This window comes from Poromitra crassiceps (genome assembly GCF_964638095.1).
Source record: "Poromitra crassiceps genome assembly, chromosome: 18".
Classification (NCBI taxonomy): Eukaryota; Metazoa; Chordata; class Actinopteri; order Beryciformes; family Melamphaidae; genus Poromitra; species Poromitra crassiceps.
Window position 1 is genome coordinate 7,084,369 of NC_139636.1, and position 25,000 is coordinate 7,109,368.

At 43.4% G+C, this 25,000-nt stretch overlaps 1 protein-coding gene across 1 annotated transcript in view; it reads right to left on the reverse strand.

Annotated features, from left to right (window-relative positions):
- Window positions 1-25,000, reverse strand: part of LOC310792489 (two pore channel protein 2-like) — a gene marked incomplete at its 5' end in the record, with an annotated part of 37,316 nt that overhangs the window by 9,576 nt on the left and 2,740 nt on the right. The window contains 26 exons of the mRNA XM_083654169.1: window positions 444-503; window positions 616-735; window positions 1,184-1,273; window positions 2,765-2,846; window positions 3,343-3,434; window positions 4,357-4,421; window positions 5,860-5,925; window positions 6,049-6,148; window positions 6,405-6,477; window positions 9,282-9,388; window positions 9,544-9,660; window positions 11,129-11,306; window positions 12,255-12,331; window positions 13,016-13,071; window positions 15,482-15,550; window positions 16,253-16,378; window positions 17,576-17,737; window positions 18,986-19,124; window positions 19,230-19,400; window positions 20,084-20,294; window positions 20,527-20,626; window positions 22,194-22,283; window positions 22,525-22,716; window positions 23,672-23,761; window positions 23,968-24,150; window positions 24,395-24,482. Of these exons, the coding sequence (XP_083510295.1) occupies window positions 444-503; window positions 616-735; window positions 1,184-1,273; window positions 2,765-2,846; window positions 3,343-3,434; window positions 4,357-4,421; window positions 5,860-5,925; window positions 6,049-6,148; window positions 6,405-6,477; window positions 9,282-9,388; window positions 9,544-9,660; window positions 11,129-11,306; window positions 12,255-12,331; window positions 13,016-13,071; window positions 15,482-15,550; window positions 16,253-16,378; window positions 17,576-17,737; window positions 18,986-19,124; window positions 19,230-19,400; window positions 20,084-20,294; window positions 20,527-20,626; window positions 22,194-22,283; window positions 22,525-22,716; window positions 23,672-23,761; window positions 23,968-24,150; window positions 24,395-24,482 (2,904 nt within the window). The remainder of the gene's footprint in view (window positions 1-443; window positions 504-615; window positions 736-1,183; window positions 1,274-2,764; window positions 2,847-3,342; window positions 3,435-4,356; window positions 4,422-5,859; window positions 5,926-6,048; window positions 6,149-6,404; window positions 6,478-9,281; window positions 9,389-9,543; window positions 9,661-11,128; window positions 11,307-12,254; window positions 12,332-13,015; window positions 13,072-15,481; window positions 15,551-16,252; window positions 16,379-17,575; window positions 17,738-18,985; window positions 19,125-19,229; window positions 19,401-20,083; window positions 20,295-20,526; window positions 20,627-22,193; window positions 22,284-22,524; window positions 22,717-23,671; window positions 23,762-23,967; window positions 24,151-24,394; window positions 24,483-25,000) is intronic.

The window sequence follows — 25,000 nt, forward strand, 5'->3', positions numbered from 1 at the left end:
GCCACACGCTGAAGCCACGCAGTTTCATTCCGGCGTCCTTGTTAACAGGTGAGAGCGTTCACACCGGCCGCACGCCACGGCGAAGCAACGCCGAAGCCGCGCTGGAGCGATCGTTCAGGATTCAGTCCAGCTTGAAGCTGCCAGACATGAAGTCAATGGGAGTTGTTGTGGGCGGGTTCAAGGCGCGCCGAGGAGGCACTGTGAGAGGAAAAGAGAAGGCTTCTCGTGTGAACGGTTAGGTGTCAGTTCAGCCTGTGCCTGCTTCACGCTTCAGCTCTACTTACGTTCGGCGTCCTGTGTATACAAGGGTGGGCCGTGTAACAAGGGCTTAGACCGGCACCCTGAGTCAAGGCAGCAGAGCATGTGAGCTGAGTGTTCATCATTAACCAACTTCAAAACGTCCACATGACAAAAAAAACACAAAGAACACAACAGCTGCTAACCTCCATGTTGTAGTCGTTTCTCTCGGCAATGGACTTGTCAGCGTTCAACACCAGGACGGTCTGAAACACACGCAAAGGAAACATTATAGGGTATGTTAGTCAGCTTGGTCTGTGTGTGTGTGTGTGTGTGTGTGTGTGTGTGTGTGTGTGTGTGTGTGTGTGTGTAACTTACGCCTATGCAGATGACGTTGGCCAGTGCCACCGCGTTGCCGACTATAGTGAAATAGTAGTGACTGAAGACCATCTGGAGCTTCTGCAGGACTGGAGAGTTGTACTGGGGCAAGGGAGGGTGCTGTGGACACACGCACACACACACACACACACGCGCGCACACACACACGCGCACGCACACACACACACACACACACACACACACACACACACACAGAGATTCAGTGGCATATATTACAGATCTCGAATTAGAGTAAATCTTGAGGTTTTTTTATTTATTGAGGGCAAAACAGACGCGTTTCAGCCTTAAGCCATCATCAGTGTACATCAGAACATGTATGTACACTTATGTACGCTGATGATGGCTTAAGGCTGAAACGCGTCTGTTTTGCCCTTAATAAATAAAAAAACCTCAAGATTGACTCTAATTCGAGTGCTGTTGCCTACCTCTGTTTCTGTGATCTCCCTGCAACCTGCACCGATTGAGCTGCCTAAGACCTGGAGCTGTGCGAGCTATTCCCTTGCTGTATATTACAGATCGCAAAGTGAAATGAAATGTTAAATTGTACCTCTTTCATGCGATCTTTATCCAGCTCGTCAAACAGCTTCCTGAAGTCGTCTCGGTCCATGTAGCCCACGGTGGAGTACGGCTGCACCACCTGGAGGTGTGGGGAGGCACAAGAAAAACATAATTGACTGATTAAATGAACAAACCTAGGTGATACGTCATATCTGCAGCAGGTCGTTAAAAGATTTTAATACATCTTAAAATAATTAAATTATTATTGAAATTGAAGGTCTTAAGAAGAAAAGTAAAAAAAAACATATGAATGCCTTAAAAACGTATTACCATGTAAGTACAGGTTTCCTTGTGTGGCCTGTGCTGTACAATACTGTACTGTATGTATCTTATCTTCTTTACGAAACATAATTTGATGTCATGTCCCATAACAATCCATTTCCTGCTATGCTTTTTCTTATCCTGAACATTTATAAATTAGTTTCACAGCTTTCATTTCAAGCAGGCCCCCCCCCCCCATTAGTTTCCTTATGTGGGTTTTATATTTGGTCGTGAATTCCACGTAGTCTAAAAAGGTCTTTAAAAGTCAATTCAATTAGTCTCTCTCACACCTGTACCTGCAGGGGTGTTCTTCTCTCTCAGACCTGCACCTCATTCAGTGAAATACCCCTTTCAGACCGAGGTCCAACAAGGCTTATTCCCAGGTTGATTTTGTGTTTGAAAGGACAAGGGTTGATTTCAGTGTGAACGCCACCGCCCAGGTTGCTAAGAACCGGGGCGGGACAAAAGGCTAGCAGCAAGGTTAGCGTTAGCTGCAAACCGTTGCAAGAGCCTTGAGACACACACACACACCTTTCACCGCACAGTGAAGCGCTGCATTTAGGACGCGTTGTGACAGCGAAACAATATGGCGGGCTGTCCGTTTCCAGCCTGACTTACCGTAATTGGATTGAATTGATTGGATTAACCCCGTGTTGACTGACTTGGTGTGAACTGACAAAAGAAGGGTTGAATGTGGGTAAAAGCACCCCTGGTCATTGGTGTGAAAGTAGCAGTGTTGGGCAAGTTACTTTCAAAATGTAATATACTACATATTACTAGTTACTTGCATTTGAAAGTAATAAGTTACTTTACAATATTACTTTCTGTGTAGAGTAACTCGTTACTTATTACACTACTTTTGCATTACTTTCATCAAAACAACAGCAGCAGCAGAATGACATCGCCGCCCCTGAACACCCCGAAAAATAATTTCAACCACCTTGAAGTCAGTGTAAACAATCCAAAATTCTAAATGTTATTCTTTTCCTTTGTTATTGTCATCTATAGTGGTTATTTGCATAAAAACACATAGTTTGATTAGGAAATGATTGTTCCTTTTTTAAATATGTGCTTTAATTTAATAAAATGTAACTCAATTTGTAACTTGAGTTACTTGACAAAGTAACTGGTATAATATTACCGAAATCCTATAAGTAATAAGTTACTGAGTTACTGCTAAAAGTAATATATTACATGTAATATGTTACTTTTGTAATGAGTTACCCCCAACACTGGAAAGTGGTATAAGTCGCAGTGTGTATGCAGCCCTGCCCACTCCCCCTGCTGGACAGTGTGATATAGCTGTAACCTTGATGATGGCCGCTCTGTAGTAGCTCTTCATGTGGACCCTGGACATCACCTCCAGCACCGCATCCACACGCACACGCTCTCTGATCAGGAAAACACACACACACACACACACACACACACACACACACACACACACACACGTTTGGTTCATATCAGCTGGTAGTAACAATCACCTACACCACTCGTGTTTGGTTCATATTCTGACCTTCAGCATGTCAGCTGCGTAACAGGGAGCAGCTTGCCACCAAATTGTGTTACCATTTGTTGCTATATATGGTTTTATCTTGTGACTATACGAGTGCTCCTGACTGAACTCCATTTCTATGTTACTGTTTATTCCATCAGACTGTAATGACATTATGTTAATTACTTTCGCTACAGCATTCATTAGAGCTGCACTAAGCAGAAGTAACTGTTTAAAATTCATACTCTCCAGTTTCTGGACCAGTGTGAGAAAGTCTCTTTCCAAAATCTCCTGGTTGCAACTGACAATGCCACATACCGCTAATGTAAGAACTTGTGAAAATGTGATAAAATAGCCTTCTAATTAGTCAAATCTGCGTGCGTGTGTCTTACATAGCAGCACGGCCTGTCCCCTGGCAGCTGAGGACCTGGAAAGCAGCTCTGATTCCCAGCCGCCTCCTGATGATGGACGTCTGGACTGACATCTGCATCAACACGCAGGGACAGACGGGTTAGATCAGCTGTTTTATGTCCAAAATCAAAAAGACATATTGTCCCTCTTACCTGTATATTACCTGTAGTGCTATTTATCCATCTAGAATAGATCTTACCTGTAGTGCTATTTATCCATCTAGAATAGATGGTTTTGGTGTGAGTTGGCGAGTTTTGGAGATATCGGCCATAGAGATGTCTGCCTTCTCTCCAATACAATGGAACTGGGTGGCACTCGGCTTGTGGTGCTCAAAGCGCCCCCAAAAATTACTTTTGAAAAACGTAACAATAATGCCTCTCCAGAAATCATTCCCCGGTTACTCAAGATAAGCCACAGACCTTTTTGTGAGCACTTTCATCAGGGAAATATTTTCTTTAGTCCGATATTTCCAAAACTCACCCCAATTGATCTCGATGGATAAATAGCACTACAGTTAAGAGGAGAGATATGTATTTTTGATTTGGGGGTGAACTGTCCCTTTAATTCATGGAGGAGGTGTAAGGTCGCGACATTCGTGGGAATGTGTGTAACTGTGTAAACTAGCGTGGGGCTAGCAACCCCACCCCAGAAGAACCCACTTGCTACAGAAAATGCAATAGGAGCCTGTTGGCTTTGTGTGGCTGCGGCCCTATGCTCCACTTAGGAGCCTACAGGGGGGGGGGGGGGGGAGGAGGAGGAAGAAGAAGAAGAAGAAGAAGAAGAAGAAGAAGAAGAAGAAGAAGAAGAAGAAGAAGAAGAAGAAGAAGAAGAAGAAGAAGAAGAAGAAGAAGAAGAAGAAGAAGAAGAAGAAGAAGAAGAAGAAGAAGAAGCCTCAACTCTCCCTGGATAATTAAAGCATCACAAAAAGCTGGGATTGAAGATGTGATGTTCCTTCAACAGCATGATCTCCTCTGGATGGAAGATGTGGGACTCACCAGTAAATATCCCCTGAACTGGTTGTAGATGATGGCCGTCAGTAAGTTCATCAAGAAATACGTTCCTGGAGAAGAAGAAGCAGAAGAAATTCCCTTTTATACACAACACTGTAAACCCTATTGTATTCAACATGTCCTCATACTGAAACAACAGAATGAGTCGGTTTACAATGACTCCCAAAACGACCGATGAGAGAAACGGTGCGTGCAGGTCATACGCCTCACGTGGGACATGGTTAATTTGAAGCATGTCACGTCGGTTAACGGTTACTTTTTTAAGCAACGAAAACAACCTGGTTAAGGTTCAAAACAGACTTCAGGAGGGTCTCTTGTGACAAGGAAGTTGAAAGACAAGGAAGTTACCGCTCCACCCATCCCACCCCTTCACCCTCATGTGTCAGCGAGCTATTTCAATAGACTGTTGTTACGGTCGCCGCTACTTCCTGGTTACAGCTCCCGACTCTGGCGTATGCACTGCACGCATGCACTTACTCACCCCACCACTAGAGGTTGCATTCGTAAACATTGATTGTTTTAACCAGCTTGAACTGTGCAATATCTGACTTATAGCCTTGTTTACAATCTAGTGTGGTTTACATATACTTTGTCTGTACATAGATATACAATTAGTATTATTATTATTTTCTCCTATACACATGTTTATAACGGTCACTCTACATCACACTTACTGTATATAATGTAAATAGCAGTTAACTTGCTTTATGTACCTTTGATCGCTGTCCTTGTTTGTGGTTTTAGCTTGTATGCATATATTTTCTTTTCCCCTTGTAAGTACATTGAGAGCAACGTATTCACCTTATGTAGCCACACCCATTTGACCCGGTTGTGTGGCCGCGTCAAAACTTCCGGCTAAAAATAAAATAAAATAAAATGGCTGGCTGCTCCAATATCAGCAGTAACTCTGAATTAACTAATAATTTAGCCAATTGTATGTAACATACCAAATAAAAGCAAACGGCAATGTCTAAGAATGCAACGCCATGTAACTGGCTCATTAAGTCTCGCATTCCAGGGAATTACGTTAACGTCTGCGGGTCTTATGGACGTAAGTGGCTCGAGCGCTCGGAGGAGAGAAAACTATCTGAAGCTTTCTTTGTTGGAGTCCAGGTATGTTTTACAAGAAAGTGCTCGTCATTGTCGACGATAACGTTATCTGACCTGGCTAACAGTGGATACTCGCTTGCTTGCTGTGTACCGAGCTCAAAGTAGTAGGCTACGTTCTTTATTTTACCCCCTGCACTGTCCGCTCCAAAAACAACTCTCTTATTTTGCGCCGTGACCGCCGGAAGTGTTAACAGGACCCGGAAGAATTTGGCCCACTGTAAGGTCTGAACATAAGGTGAATCCCGGAGTCAAATTCCTTGTATGTCTACATACTTGGCCAATAAAGCGGATTCTGATTCTGATTGAAAATCGACCAATGCGGTCGTCTTCCTTGTGATGATGACGGTGACGATGTACACAATAATGATCAATGCTTACCAATCACACTGAAGGTGATGAAGAAGATGGAGTAGGCCCTGTTTAAGGAGTAGGCAGGGATCATCACTGTAACAGGACAAAACAGACGGCTTTAAGACCGTGGTTCAGTTCTGAAGCAGCACAGAATATCAAACAGTTCCAATTTAAGCACTAGGTGTTTGGATCATCTGAGCGCTGGAGCAGCGGTACCGTCTGGGTTGTTGGCCGTGGTGAGCAGCACCAGCAGAGAGGTGAGGGAGCGAGGCAGGTCTTTGAAGTACAGCTCCCACTCCCCGTTCTTCTTCGGATCCTGGAGGCCACAGAGAGGACGAGAAGAAGACGGCCGGAGATGGAGATAATCATTTGAGACGTTGAAAAGGAATTATTGAATTAGTTTATGGCCCCCTTATCACAAGCATTTCTCAAAGGGCTTCACATAAGCGTCATCACAGTCACAATGCTACATGATATATCGACACACAACCTAAGTTACATAGATCATACATCATATACTATACATTTGACTAGCGTGGTGGTGTGGGCGTGGTCAGGTCAGGTGAGCTCACCTCCGTCTTAACAAACAGCAGCATGCCGATCATGGTGAAGAGGCAGAGGTGCACCGCCAGCAGCAAGATCACGCTGCAGATACACACACACACGCATGCACACACACGCATGCACGCACACACACACACACACACACACACACACACAAGCACGCACAAACACACACGCACGCACAAACACACACGCACAAACACACACGCATGCACGCACAAACACACACACACACACGCACGCACAAACACGTACACGCATGCACACACAGAAAAGGTTGAGGTTGATTCAGGGTAGAACGAACAACAGGTCAGGCTATGCAGTGAAGCCAGAGTACATCATTATGTGTCTCGTTGGGTCAGGCTATGCAGTGAAGCCAGAGTACATCATTATGTGTCTCGTTGGGTCAGGCTATGCAGTGAAGCCAGAGTACATCATTATGTGTCTTGTTGGGTCAGGCTATGCAGTGAAGCCAGAGTACATCATTATGTGTCTTGTTGGGTCAGGCTATGCAGTGAAGCCAGAGTACATCATTATGTGTCTTGTTGGGTCAGGCTATGCAGTGAAGCCAGAGTACATCATTATGTGTCTCGTTGGGTCAGGCTATGCAGTGAAGCCAGAGTACATCATTATGTGTCTCGTTGGGTCAGGCTATGCAGTGAAGCCAGAGTACATCATTATGTGTCTTGTTGGGTCAGGCTATGCAGTGAAGCCAGAGTACATCATTATGTGTCTTGTTGGGTCAGGCTATGGGGAAGTGAGAATGCTCTCAACTCAAGTAGATGCTTGGTTTTTCACTTGACGAGTGGTAAAATGTGATTTAAACCGACTGTAGTAAGAAGTTCGGCGGTCTGCATTTTTTGTATTTAGTTCCTTTAGGTTCACACACTGTTCTGTCAAATTATAAGCCAATCAGGTCTGCAAAACAAAAGTCACATGACTCAGAAGTAACTCGATCATTGGACAGAGTTTTAGTGACCTGTCATTCTGCCAGGTTAGAGATTTTGCCAGTGGAGGGGAGGGATTCAAAACAAACCTGTAACTTTAGCTACATGTAGGCATAATGGACTAGTCTGTGCGCATAATGGACTAGTCTGTGCGCATAATGGACTAGTCTGTGCGCATAATGGACTAGTCTGTGCGCATAATGGACTAGTCTGTGCTGTGTTGCTCTTCTTCGTTGGTGTTCACACAAATTAAGAACACATACTGTATGAGCATCTGTCCAGACTTCATTGTTATGCAAGGCTTTCCAGGTATGGGGAAATGCTGGCTGTCAGCTGTTTCCTGATACCAGTAAAGCCTGCCTTAGGCGTTGGTGTCGTTGTATGTTGTCACTCCTAACACATTACACAGAGACGCATTTTCAGGCGTCTTGGTGCCGTGAACTGAAGGAGGAAATGCTCCAGATTTTGCATTAAAAAACTGCACTGAAAATGTTATCAACCTAGTATTATCAACTCCATTTGAATTAACACATTGACTGCCAGCCATTTTTTTCTTGCTGTAGGTAGCTTCTGCCAAGCCGTTTTTTGAGGATTGTGGCTCATTTTACAGGAGCCGAGAATTATTTTCTGCTTGGAGTTTGTGAACATACAATATCTCAAAAGTACTAATAGAATGTGTACTTTCTCTGTCTAAAAGAGTTAGTTTGTAGAGTTAGTAGTTATGTAAGCATTAGCAGTTGAATACAGCATGGTTTTAGCGTCAGAAAGAATATTCAGAGATAAACAGCTTTTTCTGAAATTCGATAGAACTGTCACTTTAACCATTCATTTTTGGCTCTCTCTCTCTCTCTCTCTCCCTCCCCCTCTCGCTCTCTCTCGCTCTCCCTCCCTCTCTCTCTCTCTCTCTCTCTCTCTCCCTCTCCCTCCCTCTCGCTCTCCCTCCCTCTCTCTCTCTCTCCCTCCCTCTCGGGAGGGAGACGCACTAGGTTTAATCCTAGTGAGAGGGGGAGAGGGAGAGAGAGAGAGAGAGAGAGAGAGGGAGGGAGGGAGAGAGAGAGAGCGAGAGAGAGAGAGAGAGAGAGAGAGAGGGAGAGAGCGAGAGGCAGAGTTTCTTCAACTCCTCCCTCTTCTTGCCTGCAGCGGCCGTCACAGTCTCAGTGCTTTTGCTGCTGTCCTGTGCCTGTCGATCTGCACGGCTGCTGTTTGAGGAAGTCGGCATGGACTCGCTTGCTTCTTGGAGTTTTGGTTGAGAGAAGCTTTTGCGATTCTGGTCATATTTATGCTGCGTGTTTCAAAGTGTGTTCCACCTGTAATGTATTATGTAAATTTGCAATCCCGTATCGCCAGCAATCAGCGCGAAAATGAAAGTGCCTTCGCCAATCCACCTTCATGAGAATGGCTTCAGTCACACTGCTTTTTGCTTGCCTTCCTCCTTCCTTGTCGCCACTTAGTGGGTCGGTGGAATGGGTTGTACACGTTGTACACGTCCAATACCTATATAAGAGATGTAAAAGGCTTAGATGCACAACCTACCGTCAAAAAAAAAAAAACGATTTTTTTGACGAGTACACTCGTCGCTGGCAGTTAACAGCTGGATTGTGTTTGACGAGTACACTCGTCGCTGGCAATCAAGGTGTTAATATGAACTTTTTTTTTTAATCTTTTCAAAAGTACAGACTCTAGAAAATGAGTTTTGGAAGCCAGACATCTGAGCAGCAGCAGGTTATTTTGTGATATGAGACAGTAAAAGCATGTGTGTGTGTGTGTGTGTGTGTGTGCGTGCGTGTGCGTGTGTGTGTGTGTGTGTGTGTGTGCGTGCGTGCGTGCGTGCGTGTGTGTGTGCGTGCGTGTGTGTGTGTGCGTGCGTGCGTGTGTGTGCGTGCGTGCGTGTGTGTGTGTGTGTATGTGCGTGCGTGCGTGTGTGTGCGTGTCAGATACCTGGCGATCTCAGGCAGTGTCCTCTTGATGCACTTCAGCGTCTTCTTCATCAGGGAGGAGTTTTGCAGGAGGAAGAATGGCCGGATGAGTCTCCGCACTCTCACTTTCTGATCGGTACAATTGAGAGGTCACAGTTTCATACATTTTAGGATCAACTTTAGGAATGGACTCCATATTTTATAATTGCTCTTAACTTATTTGATGTATTTCATCCTCTCTCATGCTTTATGTTCACGGTGTCCCGCATCACACACAGCCTCACCTCGTCACACACCATGCTGACGGATAACACCCAGTCCATGACGGAGGCCGAGATGATGACAGTGTAGCCGATCAGCCACTTGTTCTTCCTGAACTCCTCCCAGCCAATCAGATAGCTCTGAGGACAAACACAGATGCGGTGAGGTTCTAGTTCAAAATAGAGAAACAATTAGGACTACACAATAATGACCTGTGCCAAGTTGCATAGTCTTAATTCATCTGATAGGTTGGTCTGAGGAGGAAGCTATACCTTCACCCTTGAGTGCTGCCCAGTACAGTTTGATAATGGTGGCCAGTGGTCGGGCATGGATGAAGTATCAGTGTACTTTGCTCAGAGTTGGCGAGGAAGGGGCCACTATTTCTTAGGCAGAGGTGAACAGCAACTGATAATGCATTAAGCCCAGCAATGTCCTACTTGCACTGTTTTAGTACTGTAAATACCACTGTTTTAGTACTGTAAATACCACTGTTTTAGCACTGTAAATACCACTGTTTTAGTACTGTAAATAGGAATACACAGAAAGTGTTTGTAGGCTCCGGAAACTTTCACTTCCATCAAGACAGGCAGGAAACATGGCAGGCAATCCATCAAAGTTATCAGTTTGAACTTCGAGGTAATACAAATCTAAGTATATTCAAATCTACAATCAACTCTACTTAAGAGGAGGGGGCAATATCTACTATAGTTTGTTCATGGTTCATTCAAAAGTAAATTTTTTAACAACAGTTGACCGTACGATCGCTAACGTAACCAGTTAAACCAGTTAACCAGACACCCAGCTAAACAGGTGGAACGCTTCCAAGTTGAAGCAACAAGAAGATGTCATGCTGGTTTTATATGTCTTCTGAAATCATGTGACCGTGGCATAATATCATTTGATACCAACATTTAGAAAACTGCTATTGAGCGTTGACTGAAAGTGTTGGTCAAAGTGATACATTATTAAATGTAAGTCACCAAACTATCAGCTCAGACGGAACACTTGTCCTGAATGTGTGTTTAAAAAAAAATAGCGTTCACATAGAGAGGCAAAGTGACCGCCTACTTCCTGCTTCAGCACTGTACCAGGGATTTTCCTCCGCCATTTATTTTCCCATAGACATTTCGTAAAATGCTTATAAAAAATGTTTTACTTGTTCAAACCAAACGGTTCAGATCTATTTAGAAACAGGAGAGACCACATAACATTTCACTCGGACCAAAACGTAAAAGAATTGCCGATTTAAAGAAAATATTCTTTCGATGTAGTTTTTTTAAGTTTTGGTCAGAGTGAAACGTTCTATGGTCTCTCCCAACTCTAAATATAGCTGAACCATTTGGCTTGACGAAGTAAAACTATTTTTATAAGCATTTTTTCAAAATGTCTATGGGGAAATAAATGGCGGATGAAAATCTCTGGTACAGTGCTGAAGCAGGAAGTAGGCGGTCACTTTGCCTCTCTATAAAGTTCTGCCAATCGATCCTTGCTCTCCACAAGAGCAAATTTAGACTGACTGAAGCAAAGGTCTGGCAGGTGAAAGGGAATTGGATCTGGAGGCCCACCTTGGCAGCGAGGTCGAGGGAGAAGATGAGGAGGCAGACTAACCTTGACAGCGAGGTCGAGGGAGAAGATGAGGAGGCAGACTATCTCGATGCTCTCCGTGAGGCCACAGGGAGGCTGCCAGCGCGGCGCCACCAGCCGCAGGTCCGAGGACAACGACATGGACGACGGCCGCTCCACGAACGCCAGCGCCAACACCACCGCTATGGTCAGACCCAGGCCCCTGGGGACAGTGGGCGGGGAGACAGCGATGGGATGGACATCGGAACATACCGTATTCTTTCTGAGTGACACTCAACTTGATGCGGAAACTAGTCAAAGAGCAGGTTTAGATTTGACTTGCACACATTAACTGCTGGTAATGTGTAAATACGGTCTTTAATGCAAATGAAAAAGTTTTAATGGGGTTGATATCATTCTTCAAAGTTAGTTTAACCTTCTCCTTCTTTTTAAGACTTCACAACTTCATGAATGGTCAATTATGTTAGTAATTGGGAGTAGTATTGTAAATTGAGGCATGAGGAATGCGAGATTCGTTCTCAACTGCAGGATGTGTTCCATTAAGGACATGATTAAATATCCTACAATCAGCAAATAACTATCATAAATCATTTGTGATTTACAGTATATACTAAAGACACAGCTGCGGTACTTTCAATGTGCACGCACGCACGCACGCACGCACACACACACACACACACACACACACACACACACACACACACACACACACACACACACACAGAAAGTAATATTGTAAAGTAACTTATTACTTTCAAATGAAAGTAACTAGTAATATGTAGTATATTACATTTTGAAAGTAACTTGCCCAACACTGCTCATAACTACTTCAGTTAGTGATATCCTACATTTCCCAGAATGCATTTCGACAACCCCCAGGGAAGGGGCGTGAACGTGTTGCAGTCTTGGAATTCCAATGGGTGGGGAGTTTACTGTACTCAGCAGCTGGTGTAGTAAAACATATATTATGGTCATTTTGTGATATGGGGCAGGAAAAATCAGACTTATTTCACTTTTAAACCCAGTACAATTTAATAAACAACACCACCCCTGCCCCCTGGCCGCCTGAGCAGTTGTTAGAAATTGTGAACCACGGCACAGAGAAGCTAGAGGCTAACAGAGAGAAATGAGTAGAATGACTGCAACTTACCACTGGAATATCTTTGAGTAGTACCACCGATACAGACGCAGCGATCTGGCATCGACCCGGTGGTTGATCGACCGATACTGTACAAGTTCAACAAAAAACAGCACAGAGTACAAGTCTGTTTAGATATTATGATTATGATTGTTATGATCGGCACCGTATATATTTGACCCATTGACGTGCCTAACCCCAGTCAAAACATTATATTATGTCATGTGTGCAGTGTTGGGGGTAACTCATTACAAAAGTAACATATTACATGTAATATATTACTTTTAGCAGTAACTCAGTAATATAACTTATTACCAATAGGATTGCAGTAATTTATACCAGTTACTTTGTCAAGTAACACAAGTTACAAATTGAGTTACTTTTTTTTTTATATATATATATATCAAAGCACATATTTAAATAAAGATATAATAATTTCCTCATCAAATTGTGTGGTTTTTATGCAAATAACCACTTAGATGACAATAACAAAGGAAAACAATAACATTTAGAATTTTGTACAGTTTACACCGACTTCAAGATGGTTGAAATTATTTTTCAGCATGTTTCCGAGGCGGGGATGTCATTCTGCTACTGCTGTTATTTTGGTGAAAGTAATGCAAAAGTAGAGTAATAAATAAGTCTACACAGACAGTAATATTGTAAAGTATAACATATTACTTTCAAATGAAAGTAACTAGTAATATGTAGTATCTTACATTTTGAAAGTAACTTGCCCAACACTGCATGTGTGCGTCTGGTCATGCCTTTACCTGTATGGCATCTTCAATGAATATGACCGCTTGCTGGATGTAGAGGGACTCGTCATCTGTGAGAAACAGTTTGAGAAGCATGACCATCTCCAACATCACCAACAAATACTGTCAGACAAACAGTCCAGGCCAGAGCTGCTGCAGCGCGGAGATGTTTGTCCCTAGAACTGGTTGGATCAGGACCTGAGAAGATCAAGTTTCTTGGGGCTATTTAGGAGAGCTTAAAGACAAGCCGGGGTCTAAACTACAGCTACAAAATAAATAAATAAACATCTGGAAGGGTTGAAGTCCACTCAACTCCAAGGGAAAGCAAAGCTACTCTTATGAATAAAGAACTATACTCATATAATCAAAATGAATAGAATACTATGCTAACATCACAGGAAACTTGAAAGCTTCAAAATATCATCGAGCATAATGGAGTAAAGCAAATATACATAAGAAATACCATACTATAAGGCTACCATAAGCTCATTATTAAGTACCATGGACAAAATACAAGTCCCTATATTGTGGGAATATTATAATGTACTATAACACAAGTGGCCACTGAATGGCTTGTTGTTTTAAGCATAAAACCAATATAATGTGATACTTCATTGATATTGGTAGTTAAATAAGCTCTATAATAATTTTTATATATAATGTAAAAATATTACTCTCCCCTCCCTCCACAGAGAGCTCAGAGAGTCAGAGTCTGGAGCTGGCTGGGATTCAGTGTGTTGCTCAAGGGCACTTCAGTAAGGGAGTGTTGTCAACATGGGGATTTGAACCCTTGTCTTTTCAAGTCTCTCTAAGCACACATATACAATGTCTGCTGATTAACCAATCCCTATAGAAGGCTTAAAATCAAATGTATAGCACAGTTCATACAACAGTGTAGCCCAAAGCACTTTAGAAGAAGGAGCTTAGGAGCCTACAGCGAGGAGGACAGTGGTGTAGTCCCAATGTAACGCGTGGGAACGGCGTTCCCATACTTCTCCAAGGGGTGTTTTGTGTGTGTCAGTGTGTGTGCATGTCGAGCCAATAAAACGAGTGAAACTTGACAACGTTGTCATTCGTCCTATATTTAAGGTGGCCTGAATTATTCACACAGCATCAACTCGCAGCTTGAAGAGAGAAGGAAACATTCCACCTTAACTATATTTAAGGTGGGCTGAATGATTCACACAGCATCAACTCACGGCTTGAAGAGAGAAGGAAACATTCCACCTTAACTATATTTAAGGTGGCCTGAATTATTCACACAGCATCAACTCGCAGCTTGAAGAGAGAAGGAAACATTCCACCTTAACTATATTTAAGGTGGGCTGAATTATTCACACAGCATCAACTCGCGGCTTGAAGAGAGAAGGAAACATTCCACCTTAACTATATTTAAGGTGGGCTGAATTATTCACACAGCATCAACTCGTGGCTTGAAGGAAAAGGAAACATTCCACCTTAACTAGCTACAGCGCGGGGGAAACCTCAGTTTAATAAAAGCTATACTGAAACATACTGGCTTTTTCAGCATCAAAATATTTTTTTTTCCACCAGTACCTCACTATAACAAGTAAAGATGAAAAAGGCAGCCAAACATCCTTTAATTTTTCGGACCAGCTGCTAAAAAGGTACGTTTACAAGCATGAAGAAACAATGTTAAAAGCGTGTTTCTTTTCAACGCGGTTGAATCAAAAGTTAGCGTTAATCACCCCATTGCAATTTGCATCGCCAGATGCCAGTTGTGCAACTTGTGTGATCGCTGGTTGAGAGATTGTTTAGCTGTTTGTGTTGATAACTGACTCTGCTCTGCTGTGCCCATATACATATTTTAGTTTCAGAGCTGCAAATGTCACGGGCTTCTGCAGTGTTTATAGAGGACACAAGTTAGTCGTGTGTCAGTGACAGTGGTTTGCAGCACTTGAGGAATCCGTGAGTTTGCTCATTTAATTCGTTGATATAAGCGATTGCCCCCGAACGATTAATTAATGAATAGGCTGCGTGAACGTTAGCGTATGTGCGTGCGGGGGGGGGGGGCGCTTTGTTGGGACCTGTGCGTGTGCAGGTGTTCCCCATATAGGTGCGTTCCCCCACTTCTCTAGATAGCACTACACCTCTGACACACACACACACACACACACAGAGAGAAAGAAAATTCAACATTATGTATTAAGAGCTGACCTGGGGTCAGCTCAGGGAATGTACGGTTTCATGATGAATGTCACCTCACTGTATCCCTTGTGCCATAACTATGCCAGAGGTCGCGTTGTCAGAGTGTCTCAGAGAGGTCTATGGAAGCTCTGACTTACCAGATAACCTGTTGCCTAACTCCTAATGTCAGCACATTCTCTACTATGTCCTCGGAAGATACGTAAGACACTGGTCCAATCTGACACACACACACACACACTCGCGCACGCACACGCGCGCGCACACACACACACACACACACACACACACACACACACACACACACACACACACCTGTTGTCCTCCATAGCAGGTGCAGGTACAGATGGCTCCCAGGTATTCCTTCTGCCACTGATTTCCCACCTGGTACATTTTGCCGTCGTCGTAACACGTGGACTCATCTGGAGGACATGCATCAAAGACACAATATTGCATCAAGATGAATAATGCTGGAGTACACAAACCAATTTGAGATCATTAAGGAACCATAACGAACGAAAGACACGTTAACAGTAACACTTGTGATACAGGATGAGTGTGAACCACCAGCGTGTGTATCTATTTGTTTCTGAACTTTGTGTCCATCAAAACGGATGGAAATCTGCCGGAGACGGGCGCGTCATCAGCGCTGCCTGACAACAATGGACAGCTGTCATTGAAAATGAATTGAAATGTGTGTGTGTGTGTGTGATAATTGCTAGGCAATAATAATATATGATAATAAGTTGATTATTTAACGTGCTTACATGAACCATATTGTGATATACAGTATATTGATATCGAGAAAGATCCTTATGATTATCGTGATATTGATTTCAATTGTATCGCCCAGCCCCAGTATACCCTATTTGTCCTGTTCTCTCCCTTCTCTCTCTAACATAAGATTGTTTATTAATAGTGCTTAGCTAGACCTAGCTACGGTAGTCATATTCTCTGTAAAGCCCTCCGAGACATGCTTGTTGTGAAGTAGGGCTTAAAATAGACTTGACTTGTGTGTGTGTGTGTGTGTGTGTGTGTGTGTGTGTGTGTGTGTGTGTGTGCGTACGTGTACCAGTCTTGACTTACGTGGCTCGCATTTGAATTCTCCCTTGCCATTACCCAGGCAGGTGCAGCTCATCATGTGACCGTTCTCCGCGTGGCGATCCCATTTCTCGCCGATACGGTAGTTGTTGCCATTGTCATGGCACCACTCTGAAGGAGGGAGGAAGAAGAAAAAGAGACAGAGAGAGAGAGGATCAAGGGAGTGTGGGGAGAGAAGGGTGAAAGAGGAGTAGATAATGATGTAAGGGGAGAAGATATTATTTAATGAGAGCGTCCCCCAAACCTAAATTCTGTTTCAAACGTTTCCCGTTCCCACTGAGGAGAAAGACTCACATCATAGTCACACACAGAATGTGACACAAGGTACTGTAATGAACATTCCCATTCTGCAACACACATTTCTATCCACATATTTTAACATCACATCCTCCACAATGAACCTACATTCGCAAAATCACTCCTGATGTGGAGGAGAGAGTACATTAGTTCCCAGTGGAATAGAACCCATCGCGCACGTACACGCACACATACCCAGTCCATGCGATTACCTTGAATATATGACTTTCATATTCAATTGCTCGTCTCAGTTTTTGGTATCGTCAGGTTATCGATATGGACAATACAAAAAACAGACCGAGGCTGGCCAGTTAGCTTAGCTTAGCTAGCAGCTATCCCCTCTTACTGCAATGTTTTCACTGCTGCTTACAAACATGGCAGAGAGGCTAACATGGGCAGACCACAGGCAGAATATATTGAGTTTCCATACAGTAGCCTATATGATATACAGGGTATGGAAATCACCATACCGATATTATGAATAATATATATAAAATAATGTATAGAACTATATCATTGCACATTATAGTATATACGATACAAAAATAGAGAGCAATTTACTGTAAATTAACAATTTAATTATTGCCTGCCAAGGCTGCCCATGCTCAGATTATATTACTGTGTTGCTCAGCATAGAATATTACAGTCCATGTTCTATGCAGTTTTGCACTATAGTGAAGGAAATTATAAAATGCAATAAGTATCAATCAAAAAAGCTTTTTAATTAGATACAATTTTGGTTCTCCTGATCCATATAAGACCTATCAGCACCAGGATGTAGATGTTCAGATGCTTTGTCCATATACTATTGCCAGATCGGGGGGTCCACCATGCTAATGCACGTGCTTCCATTCCTCACTTTCAGCCCAATCAATGAAATTATACAAAATCTGAGACATATTCATTCCTCCACTTTATATAAATTCCTCAAGTAAATCACATAGAATCATTGGACTTCTATGGTGTGTCTGCAAAGCATGCTGGGATGGGGTTAGTAAAGCTGCCACTCACTGGATGAATCACACCTAAAATGGCCGCTGCCCAGGCCCAGGCAGCGGCACCACAGCTTGAAGCCCGTGTCAGACATGCGCTCCCACTCGGAGCCCACCTCGTGGTAGGTGTGTGTGAACGTGTCGTAGCACACGTCGCGGTTGCCAGACATGGGGAGGTCACCTGGGACTAACGGTGCAGCCACATCTACGCGTCATTTGACCCGGGCTGACGCTTGGCTCTATGGACGCTTGACGCTTGGTGGGCGTGGAAATCCGGAAGCAGCAGCTAGCTCCCAAGCTAGCTGCTGCTAGATTTACTTTGCTTCTTTGAAAATTGGTGTTAGAGAGGAAGTGGAAGAGGACAGGAAGGGTAGGATAGGTCCTAGGACGAGCTCAATTGGCTAGCTTTGTACTTTGTCAAATTCCACCCCGCCCCCTCTGTTGCCCACTGTCGCTTCACAAGCCTGCTACGCGTCGCTTGGTCTCCCAGCATGCTTTGCGAGGCGTCGAGCAGCATGTTCCAATACAAAGTGGATGGGCAGTAGCGTCAGCCCGCGTCAAATGACGCGTAGATGTGGCCGGGCCGTAAGAGGGTGGAAGGAAGAAAAAAACTCTGTTTACAAATGTATCCATTCCATGTGCTTTACCGTGGCCTGACTTGTTCTTCCTGCCACCGAGGGAGAGAGAACATAGTCGGGAATTAGTTTTATTTGCCCCAAATAATCACAGTAAATTCAATAGAGCTCAACAGTCACGTGACTTTCCGTGACGTTTCCAGCCCCGGAAGTAAGTTCCCCCATTCATTTTCTCCATAGATATTTGAAAAAGAAAATCCTTATATGATGAGTTTTAAGGCTGGAACCAAGCCAACCCGTGACTTACTGTATCTTGAGTGACCATAAAACATTTCAGTTGGAGCAAAAACCAAAAATGGCAAAGGCGGAAAAAATAAAATTGTCGTCTCTCCCAAACTCGTTCTATAAGGATTTTTCTAAATGTCTAATGGAGAAAATGAATGGAGGAATTCACTTCCGGGGCAAAGAATGTCACGTGACTGTTCAGCTCTATACAACTATCAATGCAATGGCTATAAATGTAACACTACGCAATCAGCATTATAATTAGCGCAATATACTGTAAATGCCATGTATTATTATTATTATTATTTATAGTAACATTAGACAAGCAACTAACTTTGCTGTAGCTAAAGCATTTACTATAGATAAATGCATATCAAACTCAAGCTTTACGAATTGGCCTGTATAATAAACAAAATGGAGGACATTACAGCCACAGATAGAACTAATCTAATCAAAATGAGAATGAAGCACTGTTCAGCGTGCTTTGCTTCCATGTCTAACACGGTGAAATAGAAGAGAAATCATCTCAGCGTGCGCTTGGTCTTTGTCAGTGTGGACTACTTCTTTACCAGCATTGCCAGCAGTGATAACTTCCTCCAGAACCTTCTCTTTAGCCCCGCCCCTCATGGCCTCTACTATCACATTATAGGACGCTCCAGATGTCAGTCCAATCAATGTGGCACTGGTGGACGTGCCAGGAAGACGCATCTATATGGAAAGGGTAGAGAAAGTGATTAGAATGTGTGTCCACGTGCGATTACGTGTGTGTGTGTGTGTGTGCATGCGCGCGTGCGTGCGTGTATGCGTGTGTACCTGGAAGTCCCTCTCCTCCAGGTGTGTGATTGGGTTACAGGACACCACATATTCGGAGCTGTGAGGGATTGGTTGCCAGGAGATGATTGTGATTGTCTGCGCTTCTTGTGGCAGCTCTGTCTCATTGTCGGGGAAACCAAAGGGCAGACCCGGCAGAAGACCCTCGCTCACCTGCAGGACCAAACACACAGTGAGCAGGGCTGTAGTGGGGGAAAAGGCTATGTCATGCCCTTATAAAAAAGGTGGATAAAACTATAAACTTCAGTCACCCACGAGACTAGATACAGTAGATGAGACGAGAAAACTGAAACTGAATCATATCCCTATAAATAATGTAAATATAATTTTATTATTATCATCACAACCTCTAACAGAGAGGAACCACGTTCTCCAGGAATGGTACCAATAACCATTCTCATTCAAATATCTTGAGGTGAGAGGTCAAGGGACCCCTTTGAAAATGGCCATGCCAGTTTTTCCCTCGCCAAAATTTAGCCCGACTTTGGAGCGTTATTTAGCCTCCTTCCTGACAAGCTTGAAGCTAACATGACATGGTTGCTACCAATAAATGCGCTAGGTGTTCTAGTTTAATATGCTAAGAATAGCTTCACTCTAGCCTAAAGAAAAATCCTGCTAGGACCAAGGACATCTACGTTTAAAATATGTGCATTTTCCATCATAAAATGGTGAGTAACCGCTATGCTGTATTTAAAAAGGTACGTAAACGGTGTGTACGCCCCACTACAGCCCTGAGTATAAGGACAGGACAATTATAACATTGTAGTTTGTTCAATATAATAATTGAATACAGTATTAAACAATAGCATAAAGTACATGACAGAACTCTCACTCACCCTGACCAAAGGTACTCGATTTCCATCTTGGCCTGTAAGAGGGATGTAGATCAGGGGGTCTCTTGCAGTGGGTCTCTGGCCCTCTTTGGGCCCGCTATTGATTCCGTTATTAGGGCCCAGGTTCTGGTACTCGGTGTAGATGTGCTGGCCCTGCTGGCCCGGTTGGTTCTGGCCACCGGTGCCAGCCAAATGGACATGGTTGGAGTTGAAACTGGATATAGGAAGACATGCAAGGAAGGGTGGGAGCGAGAGGGGAGGGAGAGGTAGAGGGGAGGGAGGAATAGAGAAAGGGAGGGAGAACAACACAAATGATTGCAAAACTCAAGAAGCAGAATAAAACGTGAGGAGTATTCAAATGCTTAGCAAGAATAGCTGCTTCTGTACATGCATTGTTCTGCCTAATGAATAATAGCAGCAGTCAGGATGATTGTGCCTGGTCTCACCTCTTGTCATCGAAGGGCTCTGGCACATCCAGGATGTCGGTGCTGGGTCGGTGAGGGACAGGAAGCTCGGGGACCAACAGCTGGTGATCTGGAAGTGACTCTGATTGGACGAGAGACAGAAGTGTGCTGGCTGTAAGAAGCAGGCAGGGCAAAGCAAAAGGTACAGATCCGCTAGCACTCGTAGCATGTTTGTACAGTGCTCCTATTCACCTTATGTTCCAACACAGGGGTCAGCCAGTTACTTCCTATTGTGTTTACACTTCCTGTGTGACAGTACAGTACTATAGTGAGCAGGTAAAACAGACGGTGTTTTGAACAGGAAGTCATAACACAACTGGGTCAAGTGGGCGGGGCTACATAAGGTGAATATGATCACAGGAAACTCATGAAACCTGTCCATCTCTGACACTGCAGTACACAGGGAAATAATGCACAGCTCGGCGAGTTTTAGTGCTGTGTTGTAAATCAATGAAGTCTTATCTTTAACCTTTATTTAACCAGGTAAGTCATTAAGAACAAATTCTTATTTACAATGGCGACCTGGCCTTCTTCAGCCACACACTGCACACACCGCAGACACACTGCGGTCCATTTTGACTCCTGAACCCTTTGCTTTAGAAACCAAGCAAGAAACCATTGTAAAGTTGCCCATGACTGCTGACTTGAGATCATCTTTCCTTACAACAAATACTAACGTCAACCTTTGGTAAGGAAAAAATATAAGCAACCATTCTTTCTTTAGGCACAGCAGTTACAGAAGGAAGCCAGCAGGGTGCAGCATAGCTCTAAAACGGCAGGAGATTTGTAATTTCCCTTTTTTCCCTTTTTCTTTATCTATTATCTTTATCTACCATTCCAGCTGAAAGGAAGTCATATACAGTATATTGTTATACAGTATTGTTGCATTGGATGCCCAAGGTAAGACTAAATAGTGATATTAATAAATGAGTCTGCATGTAAATGTAGTTATAGTTACTCTGAATGAGGGCTTTGTTAACAGAAATATGTATTGCTGTGGGCTAAGGCCTTTGATGTTCATGAGAACCATCTAAACAGGGGGGGAAAGCTCACAGACGCCGCCTGCAGGAGTAATGCATTATTACAGTCAGATAATTCAACAACATACACTGACAATCCAGCACATTCAGACACAATAAGAGAAGATTACAATTAAGCTCCAAATTGCAATTCCTGACAAGGTCTCTCTGACATAGATTTCAGAATCAGCTTTATTGGCCAAGTACAAGGAATTTGACTATGATTTTAATTTTGATTTGATGTATACATCAGACTCTTGAGCTACTTCTGCTCTCACTCAGAATGTCAAAATATAAGCGATGTGATGTATAGTTTTTGAGACTCATGCTAGTTAACTGCGGCGCTTCCGGTGGATTTGCGGTGTCGTGACATCACGCTGCATGATTCCTCGTACTGTATTAAAAAAAAATCTTTGCAATGTAAATGTGTAATGAAAATGTGCTCATCATTAGTGACCTTGTCTCTGCAGAATGACATTTTTTAGAAAGTGTATAACTTTTTGTTTATCATATAGTGGCAATGTAAGCTTTCAGTAAAAATATAAAAGGGGCACATTTGGAGAGGTTTCTACAGTCCATTAACGATGATATCTAGAACTCTTGTATCAGGTGGAAGGTGGGTGCACTTACGGGTTCTGGCCTTGCCCACTAGAGGTGTGCTTCTCAACGCGTTCTGCAGGGCAACAATCTTAATGACGTATTCTGTTCCTGGTTTCAGACCTATGACCAAACACAACAAACACAATCTTAATGACGTATTCTGTTCCTGGTTTCAGACCTATGACCAAACACAACAAACACAAAATGAAAAGATTAAATAAAACAAACTACAAAGACGTCTTTTCAGTACAAACTCATCCATTCCGAATATTGACAGTGTATGTAGGCATGCATGCATGTATGTATGTACGTACACACATGTATGTACAGAGCTGATGTAAATCTCATGCTCCACACTCACCGTTGATAAAAGCGTAGCTCTGTCCGGCGTGTGGTCGGGGGGTGAGTTCTAGAGGGTAACCCCCTGCCTCCTCATAGGTGACGTAATAGCCAGTGACGCCTGGACTGTGAGACGGCTCCCAGGTGAAGGAGATGCTGCTGGGGGTCAGGGAGGTGAAACGGATGTTGGTGGGAGGGATGACCACCGGTTTGGCTGGAGGAAACAACAAGCAGCCAGTTATTTTTCATAAGAAACATACATACATAGCAAATGTATCCTCTATACACACTCCATCAATTTGGGCAAAAACTATAAAGCAAATAAACGAATTGCTCGGGAAATGACCGTTAGACATCATTAAAGGGATATGCCAACATTTTGGGAGAGTACTCGTGCACTCACCACGCAATGAAATAATAATCCAAAGTTACGGGAAACGGCCATTTTCCAAGTAAATCCATTGCCAGAACTAACGCGGTGGAACCAAAGTTACTTCCGCGTTTGCCTGAGGCACATGCGCTGTGTGCAGTCATCAGTACTTCCTGGTATTTATTTCCTTTGAAAATGACCGTTTCCCGTAACTTTGGATGATTATTTCATTGCGTGGTGAATACACAACATGTACATGTGAGTGTTTCTGGCGCTGTTGGAATGTGTATTTTTGGTGACTGAATGGTGGCAGGCTCGTGTACCGTTTACTACCATTCAGCTGCTAAGCTCACTAGCAGGAGGGGTGAAACCCACTTTCTACTGCTCGCACAGGGAAGAGAAAGGCATCTATCCACATTCTAGTTTTACTATCGGGAATATGGCAAATAGGCCAATCTCCCAAAATGTTGGCATATCCCTTTAAATACGTATCAAAACCAATATTTGGGCAAATGGCAGCTATTACACACGCACGTGTGATCACACAGGGATGTAGACATCTTCTTCCTAATACTAAATAGTACCTACAAGTTAGCACATTTAGGTACTGCCATTTACCCAATCATTGGTTTTGTATAAGTTACATACTGTACGCATTTAATGATGAGTTCACCCAAAGAATTACTGGAATTTATCTACTTTCTAATTTTGCCCCAAATTGATAGAGTGCATATTTTGATGCTGTGGCGTTTGCATCCATTTTTGAGCATGCCAGAGTTGAATGGTTAATGGATATTACCTGTGGTGGCAGTGAGTGTGAACGGGGAGCTGCGTCCATTCCCATTCAGAGTGTAGATGTTGATCTTGTAAGTGGTTCCTGGCTGCAGACCTGAAGAGTGGACACACATAGGTTAACGGGGTCAGTGTGCGTGTGCGTGTGTGTGCGTGCGTGCGTGTGTGCGTGCGTGTGCGTCCACTTTCATATCCCTAATAATGCACGACCACGGATCTAGGTTGACAATTGAGTAATGTTAGGGAAGTATTCTTATGTGTGCACATGTTTATATATCGATCTATCTTCCTATATTTGCGCACCTGTAATAGTGTAAGAGCGCAGGTCAGGGGTGATGGTCCTGTGAATGGGGGTGTGGCCCGTCGCGGAAGTGGGTGTGACCTCAATCAGGAAGCCAGAGATGGTCTCCGTCTTGGAGCGCCAGGTCAGAGTGATGGAGGAGTCCTTCACGTCGGAGATGCGCACACGGCGAGGGGGACTGATATCTGCAGAAAGAGAAGGGAGAGAGAAGGGTTGGGTGGTGAACGAGAGTGAGTGAGTGAGAGACATAGAAAGAGTATTGACAAAAGAGGCTTTTTGAACATAAAAAATCTATTGACAGCAACTGTGCACAAGAAAAGAATAATGTAAAAAATGTCATCTCACTGTTTCCATGTATCAAAACATCCATTTTATTTGTCAAACTGGTAACACAATGTTTTTGTTGAAATGCTTAAATGAGAGACTCACTGTCCAGTGTGGTGACCTCTCCTTGGACTGGCCTGCTGGTCAGAGAGTTCTTCAAGGCGTAAACATGCACCTCATAGCTAGTTGCAACCTAACAAGAGGGGAAGAGCAAAGTAAAGAGAGACTCCAGTAAATAAGCTCTTCTCTAGATGCTGGGAACCTAAACTTGTCAAACAAGAACATGCTAAAGAACATTGTCAGGACGAGCTCCAAAATCACCGGCTGTAACTTCAATGACCTCTGTCTTCTATATAAGAGGAGGGTTCTTAAGAAGGCTCAGGGTGTCCTGCGTGACCCACAGCACCCTCTTTACCCTGAGTTTTCCCTCCTTCCTTCTGGGCGCAGGTATAGGATGCCCCGCTGTTGCAAGAACAGATACAGATACAGCCATTCTTTTGTTCCTGAGGCTATTCGCTGTCTGAACTGTTGAATTGAATAGTAGCCTACTTCATGCCCCTTTTTCTGTTTTAACTTACATGGTTTCCTGTCCTTTTAATTGTACAGTTTTAAGACATCCCTACTTTTGACTGTTTCATGTCTGTATGTTTTTAAATTACATTTTCTGTTATGCTGCATATGAATTGCCACAGGGGGGATAAATAAAGATTT